Below are 26,110 nucleotides of genomic sequence, written 5' to 3'. Positions count from 1 at the left end.
AGCCAAGGCTCCACTGGAGCAAAGATGGCCTGGGCGCTGGGGATGGCTCCTTGGCCTCTGCCTCAGGCGCTAGAGTGGCTCTGGTCGCAACATGGCGAAGCCCAGGATGGGCAGAGCATCGCCCCCTGGTGGGCAGAGCATTGCCCCTGGTGGGCGTGCCAGGTGGATCCCGGTCGGGCGCATGCGGGAGTCTGTCTGACTGTCTCTCCCTGTTTCCAGCTTCAGAAAAATGAAAAAAAAAAAATAAATAAATAAATAAAATAAAAAAATAAGGTGGAAAAATCAAATCCCAAAACATTTTGAAATTACAAATAAAAGTTTTTCTGCTTTAAAAAAAAGAAAAAAAAGGCCCTGGCCGGTTGTCTCAGTGGTAGAGCATCGGCCTGGCGTGCAGAAGTCCCGGGTTCGATTCCTGGCCAGGGCACACAGAAGGGCCCATCTGCTTCTCCACCCCTCCCCCTCTCCTTCCTCTCTGTCTCTCTCTTCCCCTCCCACAGCCAAGGCTCCATTGGAGCAAAGATGGCCCGAGCGCTGAAGATGGCTCCTCGGCCTCTGCTCCAGGCGCTGGGGTGGCTCTGGTTGCGACAGAGCGATGCCCTGGAGGGGCAGGGCATCGCCCCCTGGTGGGCAGAGCATCGCCCCCTGGTGGGCGTGCCAGGTGGATCCCGGTTGGGCACATGCGGGAGTCTGTCTGACTGTCTCTCCCCGTTTCCGGCTTCAGAAAAATATAGAAAAATACAGAAAAAAAAAAAAAGAAGACCTGAAGCTTTTAATGTTTAAGAAGTCCAATTAACCATTTTTATGATTCATGCTTTTTGTGCTGTAAGAAATCTTTCCCTACACTAGGGCTATGAACATTTTCTCATTTTCTTCTAAATATTTAAAGGTTTTAACTTTAACATTTAGGCTTGTGATACATTTTACTTTTTTTTTTAAACTTGATTTGAGAGAGGGAAAGAGTAACATCAATATGTTCCTATATGTGCCCTGACTGGGGATCAAACTGGCAACATCTGCACTTTCGGATGATGCTCTAACCAACCAAACTATATGGCCAGAACACATTTTGCATGTTTTAAAATGTAAAGTAAGGTGTTTTTCCCCCCTATAGAAATGCTGTTTACATCACTATTGGTTTAGAAGACTATCTTTTTCATATTGAATTATTTTGGCAGTTGTGTCAAAATTTTAATGAGCCCTGGCCAGTTAGCTCAGTGGCAGAGCGTCGGCCTGGCGTGCAGGAGTCCCGGGTTCGATTCCCGGCCAGGGCACACAGGAGAAGCGCCCATCTGCTTCTCCACCCCTCCCCCTCTCCTTCCTCTCTGTCTCTCTCTTCCCCTCCCACAGCCAAGGCTCCATTGGAGCAAAAAGTTTGCCCGGGTGCTGAGGATGGCTCTGTGGCCTCTACCTCAGGCGCTAGAATGGCTCTGATTGAGACAGAGCGAAGCCCCAGATGGGCAGAGCATCGCCCCCTGGTGGGCGTGCCGGGTGGATCCCAGTTGGGCGCATGTGGGAGTCTGTCTGCCTCCTCGTTTCCAACTTCAGAAAAATGCAAAGACAAGAAAAAAAAATTTAATTGACATTGTATTATGTGTAGGTATGTTGGACTCTTATTTATCTATGTCTATTCTGAAGCCAACATTTCATCAGTGTGGTTCTACAGTAAACTGAAATTAGGTGGTGTAAGCCTTCCAACATTGTGTCTTTAAAAAACACTTGGGGTGAGAAGAAGTGGAGGAGAGTATCGGAAGGATAAATGGTGAAGGACAGAGACTTCACAATAGTGTACAGAATACTGTGAAACTGTGCACCTGAAACCTGTATAATTTTGTTAACCAGTGTCACCCCCAATAAATAAAAAAGGAAAAAACAAAAATTTTTTGTTAATCTAGATTCTTTAAATTTTCATATAAATTTTTGATTAGCTTGTCAAATTCCACACAATTGCCTTTGAACCTAAAAATTAGTTTGGGAAGAATTGCCATCTTAACAATATTGAGTTTTCTCATCCTTGACCATGTGTATTACTGCACTTGTCATGTATTATTCTTAGTTATGTGTTCTTGACTTTCAGCAATGTTTTACACTTTTTATTGTACAGACCTTGCTTGTCTCACTACATTTATTTATTGGTTTTTAGAGAGAGGAAGACAGAGAAAGAGAAACGTTGATTTTATGTTCTACTCATCCAGGCCGTCATTGGTTGATTCTTTTATGTGCCCTGACGAGGATCAAACTGCAACCTCGGCATGTTGGGAGGACACTCTAACCAATTGAGCTACCTGGCCAGGGCCTATTTCACATTTTTATATCATTGTAAATGGGATGGTATTTCTGACTTCATTTCCAAACTGTTCACTAGTACAGGGAAAGGAAATCGATTATTGTATACTGAACCTGTATCCTGTGACCTTGCCCGATTCCTTTAAGTTTTAGCTTATTTGTAGACAAGAACTTTGGAAGACAAAATATTCCATTACAGACAAGATTGTTATCCTGATTCTAAAATGTATATTCTTTAAAGAGACACTGGAAAGAACAGAAAAGTGAAAAAAAAGAAATGCAAAATCCCTCAGATTTGTAGGTTAACTGCTATTAATCTTCTCACAAATTTCTTTGTTTTGAGCAAGATTCTTTTCATTTTTTTACAGTTCATTTTTTACATACTTGAGCTTATTGACATTTACCATGCTTTTTTCAAAACACATGACAGCATCAACATCTCCCATGTTACCAAACTGTGCATAATTTTAATGTCTGCATAGTATTACATGGATACACTATAAATAGCCATTTTGCTATTATATATTTTTATACTGCAAATTTTGCATTATTACATCATCTATAGACACCTCTTCCCACATTCCTTAGGATGTTAATAACAGTACTATTATTATTGTTACTAGCCCACACATACAGTACTTTTACTATGTGCCAGGCACTGGTTTAAGTACATTATACACATCTACCACACTAATCCACACAACTCTGAGGTAGACAGCAGTGGAATCTCCATTGTACAGTTGAGAAAAACTGAGCCGTAGGTTACCAGCAAGTCTGAGGGGCTCAGTTAAGGGGCTACTCTTCCACTCCCAAAAAGAACCACTGTTTACAATGAAAACTAGTTATGAGAGGAATATGTTACACATGTGAAAGGTACTTACGCACTGAAGAGAGAAGCAGCAATTGAGGGACCTGTGATCTAAGTCTGGGTCTGACCTCACTAAAAATGTAAGCCCTGACTTACAGTGTGTCAACTGTACAATGAAGAGCATGAGTTAAATAATTTCATGTTCCTTATAGTTCTTAAGTCTCATGATTCTAACAATCTAGATTTTTTCCCTCTGGGAATGATATAAAGATCTTGTCATGTTGGTCTCCACAATATTTATCATTCCACAATCAATCACTGAATATTTAACATAAGTAGTGTTGGCTATAAAATGGCAAAGAATGGTCAGTCCCTACACACAGAAGATCCATTTATATAATAAAACAGAATTAAGAGAAATTCTTTTCCTAAAATTTAGGGTCACAGACTTACCAGAGAATCTGAAGATTAGGATCCTCATCCAAGAAAAGAAAACCTTTGTATGAAAACAATAATTTTTCATAAGTTAATATTTGTTAACTGAGCCTCATAAATGAATTCAAACACACACTATGGGTCAGTGCTATCCTCAGGTTAAGTACTGATGTAAGTAAAAGGGAAAAGCATGTATGACTGTAAGGGAATTGGGAACTCAAGGAGATCTTATTAGCACTTAAGAAGTTTTACATTAAATGACAGACACTAAGGTTGAGCAATAATATTAATAATTACAGTTAATTACCATAAAGCACTTATTACGTCAGGCACAATTCTACTTTTATATGTTTACTCATTTAATTTTCACCATGATCCCACAAGGTAAGTAACATTATCTCTAATTTACAGAAAAAGATATCCTTAATTTAGGCAAAGAAGAACTAGGCAGCAGCATGCCCAAGTTCACCCAGCAAGTTTAGGAAGAAGTCAGATCTGTACTTGAGCCTAGCTTAACCTTATGCTCTTAACCACCATGTCTTCTTTATAAAGACAAAAAGACTACTTTGGGAGGAGGGTACCCTTAGGTAGTGTTCTGTTCACTTTATGCCTCCAGGTCTCAATGTCCAGAAAAACCACTGTTTTTAAATTCCCAGAAGACCTCAGTAGCCTGTCTCAAACAACTTAGAATTAATGGGAAATTTTACTAGTAGCTGCTTCTCAAGCTTCCTTGATGATAGAGAAACTAGATATCCTTTTTAAATAAAGTCTTAAAAAGTTATTACAGGAACACTGAATAACCTATAAAAATCACTTATTATCCCCTTATTTAACAAATCAATTCTAATCATTTATCCACACTTTTCCAATTCTTGCCAACATGCAAATATATTTTTTAACGGTACTACTAGTAGTAAATGTGTTATTTCTGTTTTCCATTATAAGCAATTTTCTGGCTAACCAAAATGTGGTTATATTGACACATAAAACAGACTAAACAGCATTAAATGTTTGAGAAGAGAGGGACAATCAAGTAAAAATGGCATAGTAATTCATTAGAATATTTCCCACATTTTGTTACAATATTAATTTTCTATTCTCAGCAACAACTCCCATTTACCTCTTTGAAGTAGCATTATCATTATTTACTCATTTATTTATTTCTGAAGAAGAAAGCTGATCATCTCTCAACAACTCACCTACTTAATGGTTCCTTCTCCGATTTTAGCATTAAGGCTTGGTCAAGAATGCTCCCAGGCCAATTAGTTATATAGAAGTTAGTGGAAAGAAAAAAATATAATGTATTTGTGTACTAAAGTGAAATCTGTGGGGCTGTCCCCCTCCAAGACCAATTCTCTAGTGCAAAAAAAGAGAAGGGATAGTAACAGAACTGAAAGTAATTCCATGTGAATTACAACTGTACATCTTCTCTCCAGAAGTTATCCAAGATTAAATGTTACTGTTCTTTGTGATTAATTTTCCTGTTTTTCTTATATTAAAAAGTATTTTCTTTAATATGATTTGTCTGGTATCTAATAAGGTTAGGGATGTTAACAAGTGCTGTCCCACAATGATCACATGTTAGGAACTGCTCTCCGGTGTGAGCTATTTGATGTACTATAAATGGAGAGTTTTGACTGAAGATAATTCCACACCGGTTACATTTATAGGTCTCTTCTCCAATATGGATCCTCTGATGTTTAATAAGGTCATTCTTCCGAATGAAGGCTTTCCCACACTGACAACATTCATATGGTTTTTCTCCAGTATGAATTCTCTGATGCACAATGAGGGCAGAACTCTGGCTGAAGGATTTTCCACAATCATGGCATTCATATGGTTTCTCTCCAGTGTGGGTTCTCTGGTGTGAGAAAAGGTGAGAACTTCGACTGAAGCATTTTCCACAGTCTTTACACTCAAAGGGTTTCAGTCCAGTGTGAGTTCTATGATGAACAACAAGGTGAGATTTCTGGCTGTAAGACTTCCCACATTCATGACATTCATAGGGCCTCACTCTAACGTGAGTTCTCTGATGCAGTATGAGATGTGTGCTTTGTCTAAAAGATTTCCCACATTCAGAACATTCATAAGGTTTCTCTCCAGTATGAGTTCTCTGATGCCTAATAAGCCTGGAGCTATGAACAAAAGATTTCCCACACTGATTACATGTGTACAGTTTGTCTCCTGTGTGAGTTCTCTGATGAGTAACAAGGTGAGAGAACCAGCTGAAGGATTTTCCACATTCTTTACATTCATAGGGTTCCTCACCAGTGTGAGTCTTTTGATGTCCAATGAGGTGAGAACTCCGGCTGAAAGATTTTCCACATTCTTTACATTCAAAGGGTTTTTCTCCAGTATGTATTAGCCGGTGCCTGGTAAGATTAGAACGCCAGCTGAAGAATTTTCCACATTCCTTACATTCATAGGGTTTCTCTCTATGTACACTCTTTGCTCTTCCATGGGATGTGCCATGACTACAAGAGGTATCATTATTGGCACATTTGTGGGATCTATCTTCTGTTTGAGTTCTTGCAAATTGAATAAGGTGAATGTTCTGACAGAAGGTTTGGCCACATTCACTACTGTTACTTGCATAGCTTTCCTGATGACCACTAAAAACTAAATCATGTTTTAAACTTTTAGTGTGTGAGTCATGCTTATGGAAATATTCTCTGAGTACTAGCTGAGCAGGAAGAAGACAGTTTCCCCCAAATTTACCATTTTCACTGACTCTCTCTGGAGAAAATACTTTCTTTTGGGCAGATGCCACTTGCCTCAAATGTCTCTCCTGATGATCCTGACACTTGTCCAATTGGTCTTCACATTTCCAGACCTCTTCTAATGACAGATACCAGAGATCATTCTTTGCCACTCCTTCCATTTTAATGTCATAAGATTTTTTATCTTTAGAAATGTTCTTACTGGAAATTGATTTAATTTTGATTGCAGGATCCCAATCTGAAAGAAATAAAAAAGCTCTGCATAATTAAAAAAGCATTAATATTAGAATGGCAGGATATATGTAGAGACAAAGTATGTAAGCCATGAAGAGTTGCTTCTAGCCTGACCAGGCGGTGGCGCAGTGGATAGAGTGTCGGACTGGGATGCCAGGACCCAGGTTCGAGACCCCGAGGTCTCCAGCTTGAGCATGGGCTCATCTGGTTTGAGCAAAGCTCACCAGCTTGGACCCAAGGTTGCTGGCTCAAGCAAGGGGTTACTCGCTCTGCTGTAGCCCCATGGTCAAGGCACATATGAGAAAGCAATCAATGAACAACTATGGTGTCGCAATGAAAAACTGATAATTGATGCTTCTCATCTCTCTCCATTCCTGTCTGTCCCTATCTATCCCTCTCTGACTCTCTATCTGTAAAAAAAAAAAGAGTTGCTTCTAGACATGGTTCTGTAACCATGATAGAGAATGAGAAAGAAAGAATACAGTTGTAAACAGGATGTGCACTGGAAATGACAGTAATGAAAGGTGCAAAGAAAGAGAGTAAGGAGAAGATACAGGACCGGGTCGGACCCATGGGATGAGGATATTCAGTGGTGGTGGTGGTGGGGGCAATAAAGGAAACCCCACAGAAAGGACTGCAATCCCATTATCTAATCTATTAATGCCAGAAGAGCCTAATGTGTCTATTTGTTACAGGCTCCGCCCTTGACATGCATTCTTCATACCACAGCCAATTTAATGTTCCTAAATGCAGCAATGTCTAGCAATGCCTCTTATCTACATCACCAAGCACTACTGCATAATGTCTTGATGACTGACGCGATAAACCTTAGAATGGCCAAGAGCCAGGCTGGAAGAGCAAACATAGAAATTACCCAGAACAGGTATTGACTGCAGCTTTCCACAGTAGTGCTGGAGTTAGACAAATTGATAAACTTAAAAAAAAAAAATCATTTTGTTTATCTGTAATCTGAGGACAATGGTATTTGTTGTGTAAGATTAACATAAGTATTATAAAAGGTGTGAGCACATCAAAGTCTGCCACATGCATGGTCAAAGCAATACCATTTATAATCATTACAATTTTCCCATCTTCTATTTTGATTCCTTTGTTCTGAGACATCAAAACTTAACAACTAACAGAACTAACACCACAGGATACTAATTCAGAACCTGGACCCCAAATCATATTATCCTTGACTTTCTGTTCATCTGATAAAAACCATGTATATTACTGCAAACTATTTCTTCTGGTTAAATGCCTATGTTTGTTTCTGAAGTGAAATGTCTGGTCCTGAACCTAGAAATAAAAACACTATTTACACAATACCATCTCTTCCTATATAAGTGGTGTGATATTCCATGCTTACTTGATATATGAGTTGAATTATGTCCCTCAAAGACTATATGTTGAAGTCCTAACCCCCAATGTGACCTTATTTGGAAACAGAATCACTAAGATGAAGAAGTACTGCAGCAGGTGGGCCCTAATGCATTATGACTGGTGTCCTTTCAAGAACAGGAGAGGACACCCAGGAAAGTGGCCATGTGAAGATGGAGTACTGCATCCACAAGCCAAGGAACACCAGGGCTTCCAGAGCTGAAGAGGCAGGAAAATCCTCTCCTGGAGAGAACTTGGCCTCCTGACACTCTGGTTTCAGACTTCTGGCCTCTAGAACTGAGACAATAAATTATTTTATGCTACCCAGTCTGTAGAACTTTTGTGTCAACAGCCCCAGTAAACTAATACACCTGGAAATAATGCCTGTGCTGGGCTCCTAACTTCAGCCTTCTTTGTACAACCATCCTAATCCACACCATCCTAATTTTTTCTTTTTAAAAAATTTAATTAGCCTGACCAGGCAGTGGTATGGTGGATATACAGCATCAGCCTGGGACTCTGGGGACCCAGGTTCAAAGCCCCGAGGTCACTGGCTTGAGTGCGGGCTCACCAGCTTGAGCACGGGATCACAGACATGACCCATGGTCACTGGCTTGATCCTAAGGTCGCTAGCTTAAGCAAGGGGTGTCTGGCTTGGCTGAAGCCCCCTATAAATACACATATGAGAAAGCAATCAATGAACAACTAAGGTCCCTCAAGTATGAAGTGATGCTTCTCATCTCTCTCCCTTCCTGTCTGTCACCCACACACACACACTAAAAAGATAAAATAAATAATTTTATTTATTGATTTCAGCGAGAGAGGAAGGGAGAGAAAGAAACAGGAACATAAATCTGTTCCTGTATATGCCCTGATCAGGGATCAAATCGGCAACCTCTGCACTTCAGTATGATGCTCTAACCAATAAAGCTATCTGGCCAGGGCACACACCATCCCAATTTTCTTTTACAACTTTGTTAGGAGTTTCTTCCCTAGCTGATTTATTTTATTGTAGTAAAATATACATAACATAAAATTCACCATTTTAACCATTTTTAAGTGTAGAGATGAGTTACTGAATATATTCACATTATTATGCAAGTATCATCAACATCCATATGCATAACTCTTTTCATCTTGTAAAACTGAAATTCTGTACCTACCTTTTTTCATTTATTGATTTTTAGCGAGAGGAAGGGGGGAGAGAGAGAGAGAGAGACAGGAACATCAATCTCCTCCTGTATGTGCCCTGACCGGGGACAGAACCAGCAACCTCTGCCCTTAGGGACAACTGCTCTAACCAACAGAGCTATCCAGCCAAGGCTGAAATTCTATACCTATTAAACATTTACTTCCCATTATCTCCCCTCAACTTACCCCCTAACGACAACCATTATATACTTCTCATAAAAATTAGGAGATATTTCACTTTTTGTTTTTTGTGGGCTTTTTTGTATTTTTCTGAAGTTGGAAATGAGGAGGCAGACAGACTCCCACATGCGCCCAACTGGGATCCACCCGCCATGTCCACCAGGGGGCGATGCTCTGCCCATCCGGGGTGTTGCTCTGTTGCAACCAGAGCCATTCTAGCGCCTGAGGCAGAGGCCATAGAGCCACCCCCAGCGCCCAGGCCACCTCTGCTCCAATGGAGCCCTGGCTGCAGGAGGGGAAGAGAGAGACAGAGAGGAAGGAGAGGGGGAGGGGTGGAGAAGCAGATGGGCACTTCTCCTGTGTGCCCTGGCCGGGAATCAAACCTGGGACTCCTGCACGCCAGGCTGACGCTCTACCACTGAGCCAACCGGCCAGGGCAAATTAGGAGATATTTCAAAAATGATTATGAAACTATAAAATATCCCCTAATTTTTGTGAGCAGTGTAGTTCCTGCTCTGATTTTTTACTTTGTGTACTTCATATAATTAAGAATCACACACTATTTCTCTTTTGTGACTGACTTGTTTTACTTAATGTAATGACTTCAAAATTCATCCATGTTGTAGCATTTTATAAAATTTCCTTCCTTTTTAAGGCTAAATAATATACTAGTGTATTTATACACTGGCACCTTGATAAGTTTTGATAGGAAATATACCTTCCAATCCTAAACCCAGAGCATCAGAATCTCACTGAGAAGTTTTCAAATTATAAATAGCAACTGGAAAATTGTAAAATAAACGTGTGATGAGGAATGGAGGCTGAGAACTGATGAAGAAAAACTGTGTGTGGAGTGTTTGAACATATGAATAGATGCTTTCCTTTATTAAAATCCTAAAAATGGCCCTGGCCAGTTGGTTCAGCGGTAGAGCGTCAGCCTGTCGTGAGGGGGACCCGGGTTCGATTCCCGGCCAGGGCACACAGGAGAAGCGCCCATTTGCTTCTCCACCCCCCACCCCCTCCTTCCTCTCTATCTCTCTCTTCCCCTCCCGCAGCCAAGGCTCCATTGGAGCAAAGATGGCTCGGGCGCTGGGGATGGCTCCTTGGTCTCTACCCCAGGCGCTAGAGTGGCTCTGGTTGCTGCAGAGCGACGCCCGGGAGGGGCAGAGCATCACCCCCTGGTGGGCAGAGTGTTGCCCCTGGTGGGCGTGCCGGGTGGATCCCAGTCGGGCGCATGCAGGAGTCTGTCTGACTGTTCTCCTCGTTTTCAGCTTCAGAAAAATACAAAAAAAAAAAAAAAAAAAAAAAAAAAATCCTAAAAATGTCCATGTATTATTTAATATAACCACTCAAGTGAGCTATCTTCAAAATCTATAGCACCCATTAATCAACGGGATCACCTGAATTTTTAAAGCCATTACTCACTATAATTCTCATTTTGATAAAAGGTCACATGGCTATGTATATCCCTTAGATTTCATGTGTTTTAAGCACATGGAGTTTTATTATTTCCTTTGACAACATATATTTTTTTATTTTTATTAATAAATTTTAATGGGGTGACATCAATAAATCAGGGTACATATGTTCAAAGAAAACATAAAAATATGGAACGCTTCACGAATTTGCGTGTCATCCTTGCGCAGGGGCCATGCTAATCTTCTCTGTATCGTTCCAATTTTAGTATATGTGCTGCCGAAGTGAGCACTGACAACATATTCTAAATAAACATCTAAACTGCTCGATACACTCAGTTATTTTTGGATACTTTCAACATATATCCAGGAAAGTTTGCTAAAGTAATAAACACATAAACAAAAAAAATAAAGGAACTAATAGAGATGAAAAAACAAAAACAAAAACAAAACAGAGAAAGGGGCGAGGGAAGGGAGTCAATGGGTGAATATCTTGACTTTTACTTTATTTTCCCTTTGAATAAATGTTACTTTTTGAGGCAAAGAGAAAATAAAGGCAAAGATAGAAAAATGACTGTGAAAATAAGAGAATGAGGCTCCCACAGTTGGTGGTAGTAAGAAGGGCTCCTAAGAATGAGAACTAGACCACTATCGCCTGGGATGCTAACCCAGTGAGTCATCCAGGCTACTGCCTGCAATGCCTCCTGTCTGGTTCTCACCTGGATGGGTGTCTTGGTGAATCCCTCTCTCTACCAGCCATGGCTCTTCCCCTTTCTCCAAGTGGAGGATCACATCTGGCTTTGCAAGCTGATGTCCTGGTCACAGAAAAAAAAAGACAAAGATTTGGGCAAGGGTTGGGGAGCTCTGAGCTGGACACAGAGAAGCATCCCAGTCTCAACCTCAACCCCTTCACAGCCCTGGGGACCTGGTTAAGAGCAGACTATGTGAGGCTATAGAGGCAGCAGGAGTACAAAATCCCTGTTCTATGGCCCTAAGAAATTAGGTCTCTGAACCCAAGCTCATACTCTGATACATGAATGCTTCAGGGTCTCCATACCTTTCGATTAATGAAGAACCAAAATCATCGCAGGGAGTGCATCTCCAAAAAGAGAGGTTAGTCTTACCCAAGGAAACCAGATTCTTATAGTTCTCCAGCATCACATCTTTGTACATGATCTGCTGAGAAGTGTCCAAGAGCTTCCACTCCTCCCTGGTGAAGTTCACAAGTATATCCTTGAAAGTCACCAGTGTCTATAACATGAAACAACTCTGTGTTAAGCCAGATGTGTACTCTGCCCTCCCTTTCCTGAATACTGACAGAAAGGGCGATTAGGCAGACAGCACTGGGGTAGGGAAAGAGGATGAATCAGAATTTACTCCAGGAGTCAGTAGCATTTATGTTAGATTCTGGTCAAGTCCTAAAAGGACTTTATGGTGCACATGGTCCCTAAACCAGTTCTGTTATGCTATAGCAGCGGTTCTCAACCTGTGGGTCGCGACCCTGGCAGGGGTCGAACGACCAAAACACAGGGGTCGCCTAAAGCCATCGGAAATACATATTTTATTTAAAAATGTATTGTATAATAAATATGTATTTTCCGATGGCTTTAGGCGACCCCTCTGTTTTGGTCATTTGACCCCCGCCGGGGTCGTGACCCACAGGTTGAGAACCGCTGTGCTATAGGTTTAGAAACTCTAAGAAGCACTTTTATTTAAATCAGGTTTGCTATAAACATTTATAGCAAAGAGAACTAGAAACTAAAAGTTAATCTACATTTATATTATGTGAAATAAAGAATATAATTCAAGGCCTAAGAGACGAACCTAGCCATGTTTTATGACCTAAAATAATTACCTAAAATACTTTCTCTAAACAATTACAGGCATAAAAATGGAAAAGAGATATTTTTATAGTATCAAACAATTTGACCAAAAAATCCCAACAGACACAGAAGCAAGGCCTCTATTAGGCACACTAAAAGAAGTGATGATTAGATTTAGGAAAAAAATCTACTTCAATGACTCAAGGTTTTTAATCAAAGGCCCTGAAGGTCAGAAGACAGCGGATAAATACACACACACACACACACACACCTTGAGATACGAACAGATGAACATACAAATTTTTTAAGATATGAGCTGTGACTAGGTCCACATTTTTGTATGAGATCTGAGTGAAATTCTGAGATACGAGTCGTGATTCGAGAAGCTGCTGCTAGTTGGCACATTGACCTACGGGTCCAATATCGGCAGTCTGATATACGAGTTGACTGACTTACGAGTTCGGTTACAGAATGAACTAAATTCGCATCTCAAGGTACCACTATATTATATATATATATATATAGAGAGAGAGAGAGAGAGAGAGAGAGAGAAAGAGAGAGTGTGTGTGTGTGTGTCTGTCTGTCTGTCTGCCTCCCCCCCCCAGAAGTGAGAAGCAGGGGGAGGCAGACAGACAGACAGACTCCCGCATGCGCTCGACCAGGATCCACCCGGCATGCCCACCAGGGGGCGGTGCTCTGCCCATCTGGGGCATTGATCTGTTGCAACTGGAGCCATTCTAGCGCCTGAGGCTGAGGCCATGGAGCCATCCTCAGCACCTGGGCCAACTTTGCTCCAATGGAGCCTTGGCTGCAGGAAAGGAAGAGAAAGATAGATAGAAAGGAGAGGGGGAAGGGTGGAGAAGCAGATGGGCACTTCTCCTGTGTGCCCTGGCTGGAAATCTAACTCAGGACTTCCACATGCTGGGCTGACACTCTACTGCTGAGTTAACTGGCCAGGGCCTATATTTTTTAATGCTGAAAGAAAACAACTGTCAAGCTAGAATTTCTATGTCCAGTAAAAATATCTATCAGGAATAATGCAAAATACATTCTTAAATAAAGTCAAACAGCCTGACCAGGCGGTGGCATAGTGGATAGAGCATCGAACTGGGATGTGGAAGACCCAGGTTCGAGACCCCGAGGTCGCCAACTTGAGCGTGGGCTCATCTGGTTTGAGCAAAAGCTCACCAGCTTGAGCCCAAGGTAGCTGGCTCAAGCAAGGGGTTACTCGGTCTGCTGAAGGCCCGCGGTCAAGGCACATATGAGAAAGCAATCAATGAACAACTCAGGTGTTGCAATGCGCAATGAAAAACTAATGATTGATGCTTCTCATCTCTTTGTCCCTGTCTATCCGTCTCTCTGTCTCTGTAAAAAAATAAAAAAAAATAAAATAAAATAAAAATTTGGCAAGATTAAAAAAAAAAAAAAAAAAGTCAAACAGCATTTTGTTACCAGCATACCTGCTCTCAAAGACATGCTAAAAGTAGTTCTTCAGGCAGAAAATAAATAATACCAGAAAGAAACTTTAAATGTCAAGAATAAAGGATGAGCAACAAAAATATTAAATATAAAAAACAAGTTTTTTTATCTTAAACTGTTCAAACTACACAGGACAGTTGAGAACAAAAACTGCATCATTTTCTGGTGGGGTTTTCCATGTATGTAGAGGTAATATGTGAGGAATCCTCTGGGGAAGAAGCTGAGTAAGGTGCAAGGAGCCCTATTCCCCTGCAGGCTGCTCCCACAGGGTCCTTCCTCCTAGGGGTCTTCCGGCTTTGGCTGCAGTGACTCCTTGATAATTATGTGACTTGTCCCAAGTTGCTCCAAAGAGCCACTCCCTGTGGAACAGTTATCAGCCAGGACCCATACTTTATTTTATTTTATTTTGGTATTTTTTTTTTTTTGTATTTTTTTTTCTGAAGCTGGAAACCGGGAGAGACAGTCAGACAGACTCCCGCATGCACCCGACCGGGATCCACCCGGCACGCCCACCAGGGGGCGTCGCTCTGTTGCGACCAGAGCCACTCTAGCGCCTGGGGCAGAGGCCAAGGAGCCATCCCCAGCACCCCGGCCATCTTTGCTCCAATGGAGCCTCGCTGCAGGAGGGGAAGAGAGAGACAGAGAGGAAGGAGAGGGGGAGGGGTGGAGAAGCAGATGGGCACTTCTCCTGTGTGCCCTGGCTGGGAATCGAACCTGGGACTTCTGCATGCCAGGCCGACGCTCTACCACTGAGCTAACCGGCTAGGGCTAGGACCCACACTTTAGACAACTAGGGAGTTGAGAAAGCCTGACTGACATCACATTCTCAGTTCTTTCATCTTCTTTGGAGAAGGAAGCTTGCTATGGGCTCAGTTCCTTAGTGTGGACAAAAAGTGTTTCCTTCTTCAATATTACCTCACTTGATTCCTGCCCACATTACCGATAAACTTATTTCCTTGATGTGAAATTAAACTACTTCTACAAATAAAATAAAATGGCAATAGTGTCCTGCAGAAGCGAGGCAAGGAACTTCAGAACTTAAGCAAAAAGGGATTCTCAGTTGGAAAAAAAAAAGAAATGCAGCCCAACTTACGTGGGACTGGACAGTTAGTGACTTGGCTTCCATGTCTTCCATGTCTTTGATGATGCTTTTGTGAGTAATGAGAGATCCAAGAACGCCAAGCTAGGGAAAACAAAGGAGTATGAGAAAAGTTTGCTGTGACTGGGATGTTTCATAAATCCTCTACCTAGACTTCCTCTTACATGAAGGATATAATGCAGAAATTACCATACAGAAGAATATCAGCGATGTTCCCAAGAGCACAAAGAAAAGAGCTATGTAGATGGCCGTTTTACCCTTAATCTCCAGAGCTCAACGTTAAATTTCATTTGGAATAAAACCTTTCTACTACTACAAATCCTATTTTTTTGAGAAAATCAAACAAACAAACAAAAATAAAACCTGACCTGATTTAACATCCTCACTGTACAGATAAAAAAAATGTCTTCTTGTGTGACCAGGTGGTGGCGCAGTGGATAAAGCATTGGACTGGGACAGAGGACCCAGGTTTAAAGCCCCGATGTTATCGGCTCACCAGCTTGAGCATGGGGTCTTGGCTTGAGTGTGGAATCATAGACATGACCCCATGGTTGCTGGCTTGAGCCCAAAGGTTGCTGGCTTGAAACCATAGTCACTGGCTTGAGCGAGGGGTCACTCACTGACCTGCAGCCCCTGGGTCAAGGCACATACAAGAAAGCAATTAATGAACAACTAAGGAGAATAAGGAGCCGCAAGGAAGAATTGATGCTTCTCATTTTCCTTTCTGCCAGTCTGTCCCTATATGTCCCTCTTTCTCTCCGCCTCTGTCGTACACACACAAAAAAAAGTTCATTCCTTTTAATGACTGAAATAGTCCATTGTATGGATCAACCACCCTTTGTTTATCCATTTATCTGGGCTGTTTCCATCTGTCGGTTGTTGTGAATAATGCTGCAATGAACTGCAGCATACAAGAATGAGACTCTGCTTTCAAATCTTTTGGGCTTATATCTAGGAGTGGAAATGTGGTATCATATGGTAAATTTTGTTCAGCTTTTTGAGGACCCACCAAACTTTTCAATTGCAGATGCATTATTTTATATTCATATCAGCAATATACAAGGGTTTCTATTTTCCCGCAGGCTTGCCAATCAATATATATTATTCCATTTTTAAAATTATAGCCATCAGCCTGAGCGGGCAGTGGCGCAATGGATAGATCATCGGACTGGGATGCAAAGGACCCAGGTTTGAGATCCCGAGGTCGCAAGCTTGAGCACGGAATCATCTGGTTTAAACAAGGCTCACCAGCTTGAGCCCAAGGTTGCTAGCTTGAGCAAGGGGTCACTCAGTCTGGCTGTAGCCCCCCCTACCCCTGTCAAGGCACATATGAGAAATCAATCAATGAACAACTAAGGTGCGGAAAATACATATTTATTATACAATACATTTTTAAATAAAATATGTATTTCCAATGGCTTTAGGCGACCCGTGTTTTGGTCGTTCGACCCCTGCCGGGTCGCAACCCACAGGTTGAGAACCGCTGTTCTTCAGAGAAATGTCTGTTGAAGTTCTTTGCCCATTTTTTAAAAATATTTATTTATTTATTTATTTGAGAAAGGTAGGGGCAGAGAGAGAGACAGGGCACATACAGGGCTGCTCCTGTATGTGTCCTGACCTGGAATTGAACCAGCAACCTCCGTGCTCTGGGATGATGCTCCAACCAACTGAGCTATGTGGCCAGGGAGACTCTTTGCCCATTTTTAAATTGGGTTGTTTGTCTGTTAAGTTGTAGTTCTTTCTTTATTCTGGATATGAAACCCTTATCAGATTTTTATGACTTATAAGTATTTTTTCATATTATGTATATTGTCTTACCTTTGCAGTTGAAGTTTTTGTTGACTATAGATTTTTTATTTTTTAAAGATTTTATTTATTCATTTGAGAGGACAGAGAGAGAGAGAGAGAGAAGGGAGACACAAAGGGGGGAGGAGCAGGAAGCATCAACTCCCATATGTGCCTTGACCAGGTAAGCCCAGGGTTTTGAACTGACAACCTCAGCTTTCCAGGTTGACACTTTATCCACTGCACCACCACAGGTCAGGCAGGACTATAGATTTTGAAGTAGTTATTTTTACTTTCAGTGTATTATAGATACAATTCAGTCCCAATAATCTGGGAATTAGACGAATTTTCCATTCTAGCTAGTAGTAACCGGCAACATTCCCTATGTGAATGTTAGGTACTATTCCCTCTCATCCTTCAGAAGATTCTCTCACTGCCCTCAGGTAGTTTCTTCATACACATGTGCTGACCTGCGCTCTGTTAACTCAAGGGAGTTGCAGATGTCTCTTCTCTGGTGTTCTGTCCTATAAATTCTATTTGCTTTGTTCTCACCAGATTTTAGCTCCATATCCTTGACTCAGGAAGTCAGCTGGGCTCCACTTCAGTTTTCCCTTCCTCTACTATAACCTGGAAACTGTCTCAAGGCCATAAACTGGGGCGATCAGAGGGCTTCCCTTGTTGGTTTTCCATCTCAAATGGATGACTATCTTGCATTGTCTGACATCCAGCATCTTCAAACAATTGTTTCATGTACTTTGTCTTGTTGGGTTGTATGGGCAAGAATGTAAATCCACTCCCTATTACTCCATCTTGGCCAGAAACAGAAGTCTATAAACATTGCATTTTTCACTTGTTTTAAATTTTAACTATATTTTATATTTCTGTATTTTGACTAATATGTTTGGATATTTTTGATATGTCTACATGTATAGCTCCTTGTACTTCATTTCATTTAATATGATTTGGCTCCTTTGTCTTCTGGGGATGTTAATGATTTCAACTTTATGCACATTTATATAAATAAAAGCACTATGGTTTCTGTCCCCCATACCACTTGAGTTTCATCAACGACATCTATTATAGAAGGCACTGTTGGCCTCTCAATTGTTCTCAGACCTATCTACCTACTTTGCTTCCTTCCTCACCTAATCTTCCTCTTTGGTACTTTTTTTTTTTTTTTTCTGAAGCTGGAAACGGGGAAAGACAGTCAGACAGACTCCCGCATGCGCCCGACCAGGATCCACCCGGCACGCCCACCAGGGGCGATGCTCTGCCCACCAGAGGGCAATGCTCTGCCCACCAGAGGGCGTCGCTCTGCCACGACCAGAGCCACTCTAGCGCCTGGGGCAGAGGCCAAGGAGCCATCCCCAGCACCCGGGCCATCTCTGCTCCAATGGAGCCTTGGCTGCGGGAGGGGAGAGAGACAGAGAGGAAGGAGGGGGGGGGTGGAGAAGCAAATGGGCGCTTCTCCTATGTGCCCTGGCCGGGAATCGAACCCGGGGCCCCCACACGCCAGGTCGACGCTCAACCACTGAGCCAACCAGCCAGGGCCTTTGGTTCTTTCTTTAAAAATAAATTTTTATTTATTTGACTTTTAGAGGGAGAGGTGTAGGAAGAGAGCGAAAGAGTGGCAGAGAGAGAGAGAGAGAGAGAGAAAATTTGTTATTCCATTTATTTATGCATTTTGATTTTTCTATATGTCCTGACCAGGGATTTAACCCACAACTTTGGTGTATTGGAACAATGCTAAAGCAACTGAACTACCAGGTCAGGACTTCCTCTTTGACACTCCTTAATCTTCTCTAATGATTAAAAGAATTGTAATTAGCTTAAATGCTGCAACTTCAGTCTTTCTGGTCTCGATTTCAGTGAGCCCCAGAGCACTCTCAGGACACGGCAAACCTACTTGCTTCATCCTCACTGTCTATCCCACTGCATGGCACACAAAAGGACCAAGTGTTTTGTCTAAAATGAATAGACCACTGTGTCTTCTCATTGCACCCAACCTCATTCCCTAACCTGAAGCTCATAATTACAACTGGCTAACGGTATAGCATGGATTCTGCAGCCAAACTGTCTGAATTCAAAATCCTGCTCAATTATTTACTAGGTGGTTTCTTTTTGTTTGTGTTTTGTATTTTCCCGAAGTTAGAAGCGGGGAGGCAGTCAGACTCCTGCATGCACCCAACCAGGATCCACCTGGCATGCCTATCAGGGGGTGATGCTCAACCCATCTGGGGCATTGCTCTGCTGCAACCGGAGCCATTCTAGCACCTGAGGCGAGGCCATGGAGCCATCCTCAGCGCCCGGGCCAACCTTGCTCCAATGGAGCCTTGGCTGTAGAAGGGGAAGAGAGAGATAAAGAAGAGGGGAAAGGGTGGAGAAGCAGATGGGTGCTTCTCCTGTGTGCCCTGGCTGGGAATTGAACCTGGGACTTCCACATGCTGGGCTGATGCTCTACCTCTGAGCCATCCAGCCAGGGCTACTAGGTGGTTTCTTTTCTTTTTTTTTTTTTTTTACTAGGTGGTTTCTTAACCCTTCATCCGTACAATGGTAATAAAGTAGTGCCTACATCATAGGATTATTATGCTAAGTTAATGAGTCAATATTTGCAAAAGACATAGAACACTGCCAGACACATGGTAAGGAGTTTGTTAATTAAGAAAACAACTGGGAGCTTATGGTTAGTGAACATGTAGCGAAGCAGGGAGGGAGTATCCCTTTCCACACACCTTGCCCTATGCATCTCTTCCACCTGTCTGTTTCTGAGTTATATTCTGTATAACCAGTGACCTAGAGCACTGGTAGTCAACCTGATCCCTACCGCCCACTAGTGGGCGTTCCAGCTTTCATGGTGGGCGGTAGCGGAGCAACCAAAGTATAAATAAAAAGATAGATTTAACTATAGTAAGGTTTTTTTTTAGTAAGTTGTTTTATAAAGATTTATTCTGCCAAACTTAGCGAAAATCTGACATAAAGTACTTGGTAAGTAATTATTATTATATGCTTTAACTGTGTAACTCTGCTTTATAAATTTTATAAAGTAAAGTTACTTCCCTACTTTATAAATCACCATTACTGTGGAACCGGTGGGTGGTTAGAAAATTTTACTACTAACAGAGATACAAAAGTGGGCGGTAGGTATAAAAATGTTGACTACTCCTGATCTAGAGATTAATGGCATTTCATTATTTTCCACACGAATGGAGGAAATAAAATAATTTTGCTGTTTATTTTAACAATTTTTTTTTTTTTTTTTCCCTTTTGCATTTTTCTAAAGCTGGAAACAGGGAGAGACAGTCAGACAGACTCCCGCATGCGCCCGACCAGGATCCACCCGGCACACCCACCAGGGGCGATGCTCTGCCCACCAGGGGGCGATGCTCTGCCCATCCTGGGCGTCGCCATGTTGCGACCAGAGCCACTCTAGCGCCTGGGGCAGAGGCCAAGGAGCCATCCCCAGCGCCCGGGCCATCCTTGCTCCAATGGAGCCTTGGCTGCGGGAGGGGAAGAGAGAGACAGAGAGGAAGGCGTGGCGGAGGGGTGGAGAAGCAAATGGGCGCTTCTCCTGTGTGCCCTGGCCGGGAATCGAACCCGAGTCCTCCGCACGCTAGGCCGACGCTCTACCGCTGAGCCAACCGGCCAGGGCTATTTTAACAATTTTTGAAAGACTTGAATACCGTAAATAATGCCACACAAGACATTAGCTAAACCAAACAGAGAATATGAAGCTAAGATCTATGAGATATCCAAAGAAAGTTATTCAGATCCCACTATAGTAAGAGCCAGCTTTACCATGTCACATTTAGAAATGCCTGCAGAGAATATAAAATCCAGTACCTATCCTGACCAAATGATCAAAAGTGCTATCTGAACTTTCTGTGAAAATAGCCAGTTCTACTCAACTTGTCTGTTACAAACACTTTAAGCTACTCTGAAATCTAAGTATCATCAGCCTACCCCCTCATGGAGTAATTTCTTCCCTATTCTGGAACATCCTTCTTATAAAATGCATTCCTTCTCAAAAAAATAAAAATAAAATTGACATCTAGTGACCCAGCATAAAGCCCACTAACAAACAATAGGATTTGATAAACCCAACTAACGGTATTATCAGATAAAACCATGGCAGTATATAAAATCAACTAAATAAGAATAGTAAATTAACTATAAATTATTAGTAAATTAATAGTAAAATAAACTGTAGGACCAGGATTATATTGTAGGGAAAATTAACATTTAGGGAGCAAGCAGAGGAGAAAGAAAAGTCCCCAAACAAGGCAAAAACCCACTAGAAAATGAGGAAGTCCAGAGAGAGGTATATCAGAAGCCAGAAGAGAGAATTTCAGGGAGGTGAGGATGAAAGAGTTTGGATAAATTAAGGAGTGAAATATACTGAACTGGTTGGTTAGACAGGAGTTCACTAATGATTTGGGGAGAACAGTTTCAATCTACTGGTGAGAATAGCTGACAAAGTCCATGGTAAGAATGAAAAACTGGCCTGACCTGTGGTGGTACAGTGGTAGAACGTCTACCTGGAAATGCAGAAGTTGCCGGTTCGAATCCCTGGGCTTGCCTGGTCAAGGCACATATGGGAGTTGATGCTTCCAGCTCCTCCCCCCCTTCTCTCTCTCTCTCTCTCTCTCTCTCTCTCTCTTCTCTCTCTCTCATCTCTAAAATGAATAAATAAAATAAATTTTTTAAAAAAAGAATGAAAAGCTGGAGGTAAAGAAAGAAGAAAAAGAGTGGAGCTAAAAGAGGTAATAGGGTCAAAATGCAAATTTAAGAGTGATTACAAGATAAAAGGAGGCCCTGGCCCGATGGCTCAGCATAGAGCATTGCCCCAGCATGCGTAAGTCCTGGGTGAGATTCCAGGGTACACAGGAGAAGAGACCAACTGTTTCTCTACCCCTCCCCACCTCTTCTCCTCCAGAAGCCAAGGCTGAAAGGAGCAAGTTGGCCCCAGGTGCTGAGGATGGCTCCATGGCCTTGTCTCAGGCACTAAAATAGCTCAGTTGCTGATCAACAGAGCAGTGGCACAGTGAGGCAGAGCATAGCCTGGTAGGGGGTTTGCCTAGTGGATCCTGGTCCAGGTGCATGCAGGAGTCTGTCTCTGCCTCTCCACCTCTCACTTAATTAAAAAAACAAAGAGAAAAAAAACAAGATGAGAAGAAGTAACAGACAAGAGGGTCAAAGCTAGAAAAGACCAAAGAGGGCCAGGGTGGGGTCCAAAGCTAAGACAGAGGGGGCAGGCTTGCAAGGGGGAAGCTAGCAATGCTACCTCTCTGTATGCCTTTCTTCCAACTCACCAACTGCCACCTTCTGCCTCCCTATTGCTTTCAAGGACTTTGAAGGTCCTGTGATTACACCTCACCGGGCCCACCAAAATAATCCAAGGTAATCTCCCCATGTTAAGGTTCTTAGTTGAAACACATATGCTAATTCCCTTCATACATATAAGATAATACATCCACAAATTCTGGGGATTAGGACATGCATATCTTTGGGGAGCCATTATTCTTCCTAACAACAGGGCAGAAATGGGTTGAAAGAAGCTTCCAGTGTCAGCAAGGCGGCTATGAAAGTTACTGTCTGAAAAACATGAGGTTTCACAGCACAGCTCAGATCAAGTTACTGAGTCTACAGGCTTCACAAGTCTACACAGGCCCTGACAACTTTCAACCTTTATTCCTACTGCATTTGTGCCATTCTCTCTAAACTTCACTTAAATGCTACCATGTACAAGAAGGAACTGATGGCTCTCTGGCAGTCAACATGGAGCGCTTTGCATGCCTCCAGCCCATCAATGTTCTGCCTCAGGCCACCATTATTTACTCCTCCACCTCCCTTAGGAAAATTGGGATAATCTCATTCTAAATCCCAAAAAAGGCTAGCATAAGTGTTTTGTACTTCATATTTGTTCCAATACTAAGTGAGCACCCACAATGCAAACTTGTCTGTTTCCAAAGATGTCTGCCTTCAGCCTCCATTTGAAAACCTAACACTTGAGGGCCAGGACCCAGAGAAAGGCAAGATCTAGTCAGAGACAGTGCATCACTCAGGTATATGGCGTATATGCTTCTTAATAAGAGAGAACAGGATCTGTTTACACTCTGAATAAGTTCATGAGTATTTGGCATCTACAAAGGGCAAGAACTGATTGGCAAAGGACTCAGCAGCTACAGAGTTAGAACTCTGGGTTGCCAACAGATGGCAAAGATACAAAAGGAAAGATCATGTACCTGTGCAAACTCAGCAAATGTATACTTTCAGTTTCTACATTTCATTTTATGTGAATTTCACATAAAAAAGGTAAACAAACATTAAATTCTAGTTAATAATGCACATGCATTCTGAAGTACTTAGGGAAAGTATAATAATATCTGTAATTTACTTTGAAATGTATCAGGAAAAAAAAACAAGACTCATGAAGAAAGGGACAGATAAGCATGTTAAAATAGTAAAATTAAACGTTAATGGTCATGTCTAGCAGAGAGGTTTACAGGTATTTACTGTAAAATTCCTTTAACCATATGTTCAAAAATTGTCATAATAAAGGGCTGAACAGAAGAGGATGAGAGAACAGAGAGGTACTGTGTGGAGAGAGGCCAAAGTGATGCACTGGCTGTTGGTTCTAAGTCACAGATACATAGGGTACATACACACTCATCCCTGACTTTGTGTAACAGTCAGAAGAAACTTTAACCTTTCAGTGCATGAATTATGAGAAGAAAACCAAGTAAACATCATTTCTAGGAATATTCCTCCTTTAATAGGAATATTTTCTTACTAAATTAAAAAGAAAAGAAATGAGCCACTTCCAAAACATTTTTAAGATGAAGATTATATATATATAAAAAAAGAACAAAATGCATGGGGGTCCTTTCAAAAATTCCCAGGTATATTTTGACAATTGATTTTAATTTATAAACACAACTATTCTCACTCCTATTCATCTTTTATTTTATTTTATTTTTTAATTTTTTTTTTAGATTTATTCATTTTTTAGAGAGAGAGAGAGAGGAGGGAGGAGCAGAAAGCATCAACTCCCATATGTGCCTTGACCAGACAAGCCTGGGGTTTTGAACTAGCAGCCTCAGCATTCCAGGTTGACGCTTTATCCACTGTGCCACCACAGGGCAGGCTCATTATGTATTTTTATATCTCCTATTCAGGTTTTAAAGTATCCTCATAGTTCAGGCATATTTCTAGTTAAAATTAATACTCAGTAATTTTTTCCAATTGTGAACAGACCTTCTTTTACAAAGGTATGCACTAACTACATAGTTATTGAGGACAGTAAGCAATCTGTTAACTCATTCATTTCCTTTTCAGTCACTTTACTAAAAACTCATTGATGTTAACTGAATCTCTTGTGCATGTTGGAAATATAGTTAATTAATAAGGGTAATTTTATAACCTCTCTTCCAGGTAGTCCTTGATTCTTTGTCCTAAGCAGAATTTTGAGACAATTTTTATATAAAATACAGATAAACAGACTTTCTTACTTAATTTAGGTTTGTATCTCCAATCCTTGCCCTGTGACTGGCACAAGCCTAAGAGCTCAAAAAATATGTGTTGAGAGAAGAAATGAAGGAACAAATGAACAATTTTCAAGAAAAAGAAGAGCCTGACCAGGCAGAGGCGCAGTGGATAGAGCGTCGGACTGGGATGTGGAGGACCCAGGTTTGAGACTCCAAGGTCACCAGCTTGAGCGAGGGCTCATCTGGCTTGAGCAAAAAAAAAGCTCACCAGCTTGGAGCCAAGGTCGCTGGCTCAAGCAAGGGGTTACTCCATCTGCTGAAGGCCCGTGGTCAAGGCACATATGAGAAAGCAATCAATGAACAACTAAGGTGTCACAACGAAAAACTAATGATTGATGTTTCTCATCTCTCTCTGTTCCCTGTCTGTCCCTATCTATCCCCCTCTCTCTGTCGGGGGGCGGGGAGTGAGGAAGAAATGAGGGCAATTCACCATCCAGGGGGCTTTGCAAGACAGGATCATTTTAATGGAACCCAAGAGCAGTAGATTAGGTCATACTTGGCTCATAAAGAAAAATGCAGTGTTGACGTGGCTTGAAAAGAAGCAATTATTTCCCAGGTAGACAGTAATTGTAGTCAACATCTCTACCCTAAAGTCTGTTAGGCAGCATTCTGGATGACATCCTGTCTCCTCTTTAACTTCCTTTTTTAACAGTATATTCTGCTATTAAGGTATTGAAATTCTTCACCGTCACCATATATAATATTTTGGGTGAGATCTATGGGCTCCAGAGGTCAGCCTTACCTTTGACATTCCTACTAGATGTTAGCCGGTATACATCGTCCCTATGTAATAACTCTACTATCAAAAGGAAGTAAAATTGTAATACTTTATACATTTTTTTCTCAAAAATAAAGTTGGGTAAAACACATACACACCACCAGTTATTTAATCTGCTAGAGTAAAATACAAAACAAAACTGAAGAACAGGTAACTAGGAGCTAGAGATGTATGAGTTACTTTAAGACCATACACACACCTGCTTGATATTAAACACTGAAAATACTGGAAAGACTAACATTTTTAACGAACATTTTTTAAAAATCATTATAACCAGGCTGGATCTCTCCTAGAAACCTAACTTCTACTATTAAAACATGGTCTACTCTAACAAAAAAAGGAGCATGATAATTTTCAGCAGATGCTACAAAGGCCATTCGGGAAATTTTAAACATTTAGTCCCAGTCGTAAGGGAAGGACAGGAGAAATCTTATTTCGCATCACCGAGAGAGAACACAGGGCTCAAGGTCACCACCAGGGGTTTTTGCCATTAGTCCAGACAAAAGAGGAACGTTCCTATCGCCCGAACGACGGGAATCCAGAAGAACCGCCCAGGGGAAGAAGTCACTCACGCAAAGGGTGGGAACCACCGACAGGCAGGAGAACTTCGTTGACTCGATCACCGCCCAGCCAGCACATCGAGCCTCGGAAGCCGCGCTGCTCCGCAGGGGCCAGGACACGTCCCGCTACGAGGCAGACACACACCGCCCTCGCGCGCGTACCTGCGAGAAGCCCTCGGAGGCTCGCCAGGGAGCAATCTTGTCACGACGCTGCAGCTACGGCCCTTCGGTAGGAGTCTGGCCTCAGGAGGCGGCGTGGCAGAGCCGGCCGGAGGGCCGAGCCGGGCGGTCTGCCCGTGTCCCCGCCCCGCACGTACCCCTCACGACCACGCCAGCTCCTCCAGCGGCGCACCACCCCGAGAAACAGGGCTGTGACGCGAGTCCAGAATCCCTCCG

General features: G+C 42.0%; 1 protein-coding gene and 1 non-coding gene across 5 annotated transcripts; both read right to left on the bottom strand.

The window, feature by feature from the left end:
* Positions 1-480: 480 nt before the first annotated feature.
* Positions 481-26,072, bottom strand: ZNF10 (zinc finger protein 10). 4 transcript variants are annotated; one of them, XR_010749396.1, is made up of 5 exons: positions 15,042-15,150; positions 11,771-11,897; positions 11,366-11,461; positions 4,726-6,484; positions 481-3,587 (listed from the first exon to the last, which is right to left on the bottom strand). XR_010749396.1 is itself a non-coding variant. In XM_066371278.1 (5 exons), exons 2-5 carry the CDS (start codon positions 15,081-15,083, stop codon positions 5,022-5,024), a joined length of 1,728 nt encoding a protein of 575 aa, XP_066227375.1. In that variant the 5' UTR covers positions 15,084-15,131; positions 25,727-26,072; the 3' UTR covers positions 481-5,021. The 4 variants fall into 4 exon arrangements, 3 of the variants coding, with proteins under 3 accessions (XP_066227375.1, XP_066227373.1, XP_066227372.1); XM_066371278.1 differs by adding an exon at positions 25,727-26,072 and having other exon boundaries at positions 481-6,484; positions 15,042-15,131; XM_066371276.1 differs by adding an exon at positions 25,877-26,071 and having other exon boundaries at positions 481-6,484; positions 15,042-15,131.
* Positions 10,833-10,939, bottom strand: LOC136396401 (U6 spliceosomal RNA). Its single transcript, XR_010749689.1, has one exon. It is a non-coding gene; the product is annotated as a U6 spliceosomal RNA (small nuclear RNA).
* Positions 26,073-26,110: the final 38 nt, after the last annotated feature.

Source organism: Saccopteryx leptura, chromosome 2, assembly GCF_036850995.1.
Source record: "Saccopteryx leptura isolate mSacLep1 chromosome 2, mSacLep1_pri_phased_curated, whole genome shotgun sequence".
Taxonomy (NCBI): Eukaryota; Metazoa; Chordata; class Mammalia; order Chiroptera; family Emballonuridae; genus Saccopteryx; species Saccopteryx leptura.
Note: the sequence above shows the minus strand (reverse complement) of the source record. Positions and strands in the feature narration are given on the sequence as shown.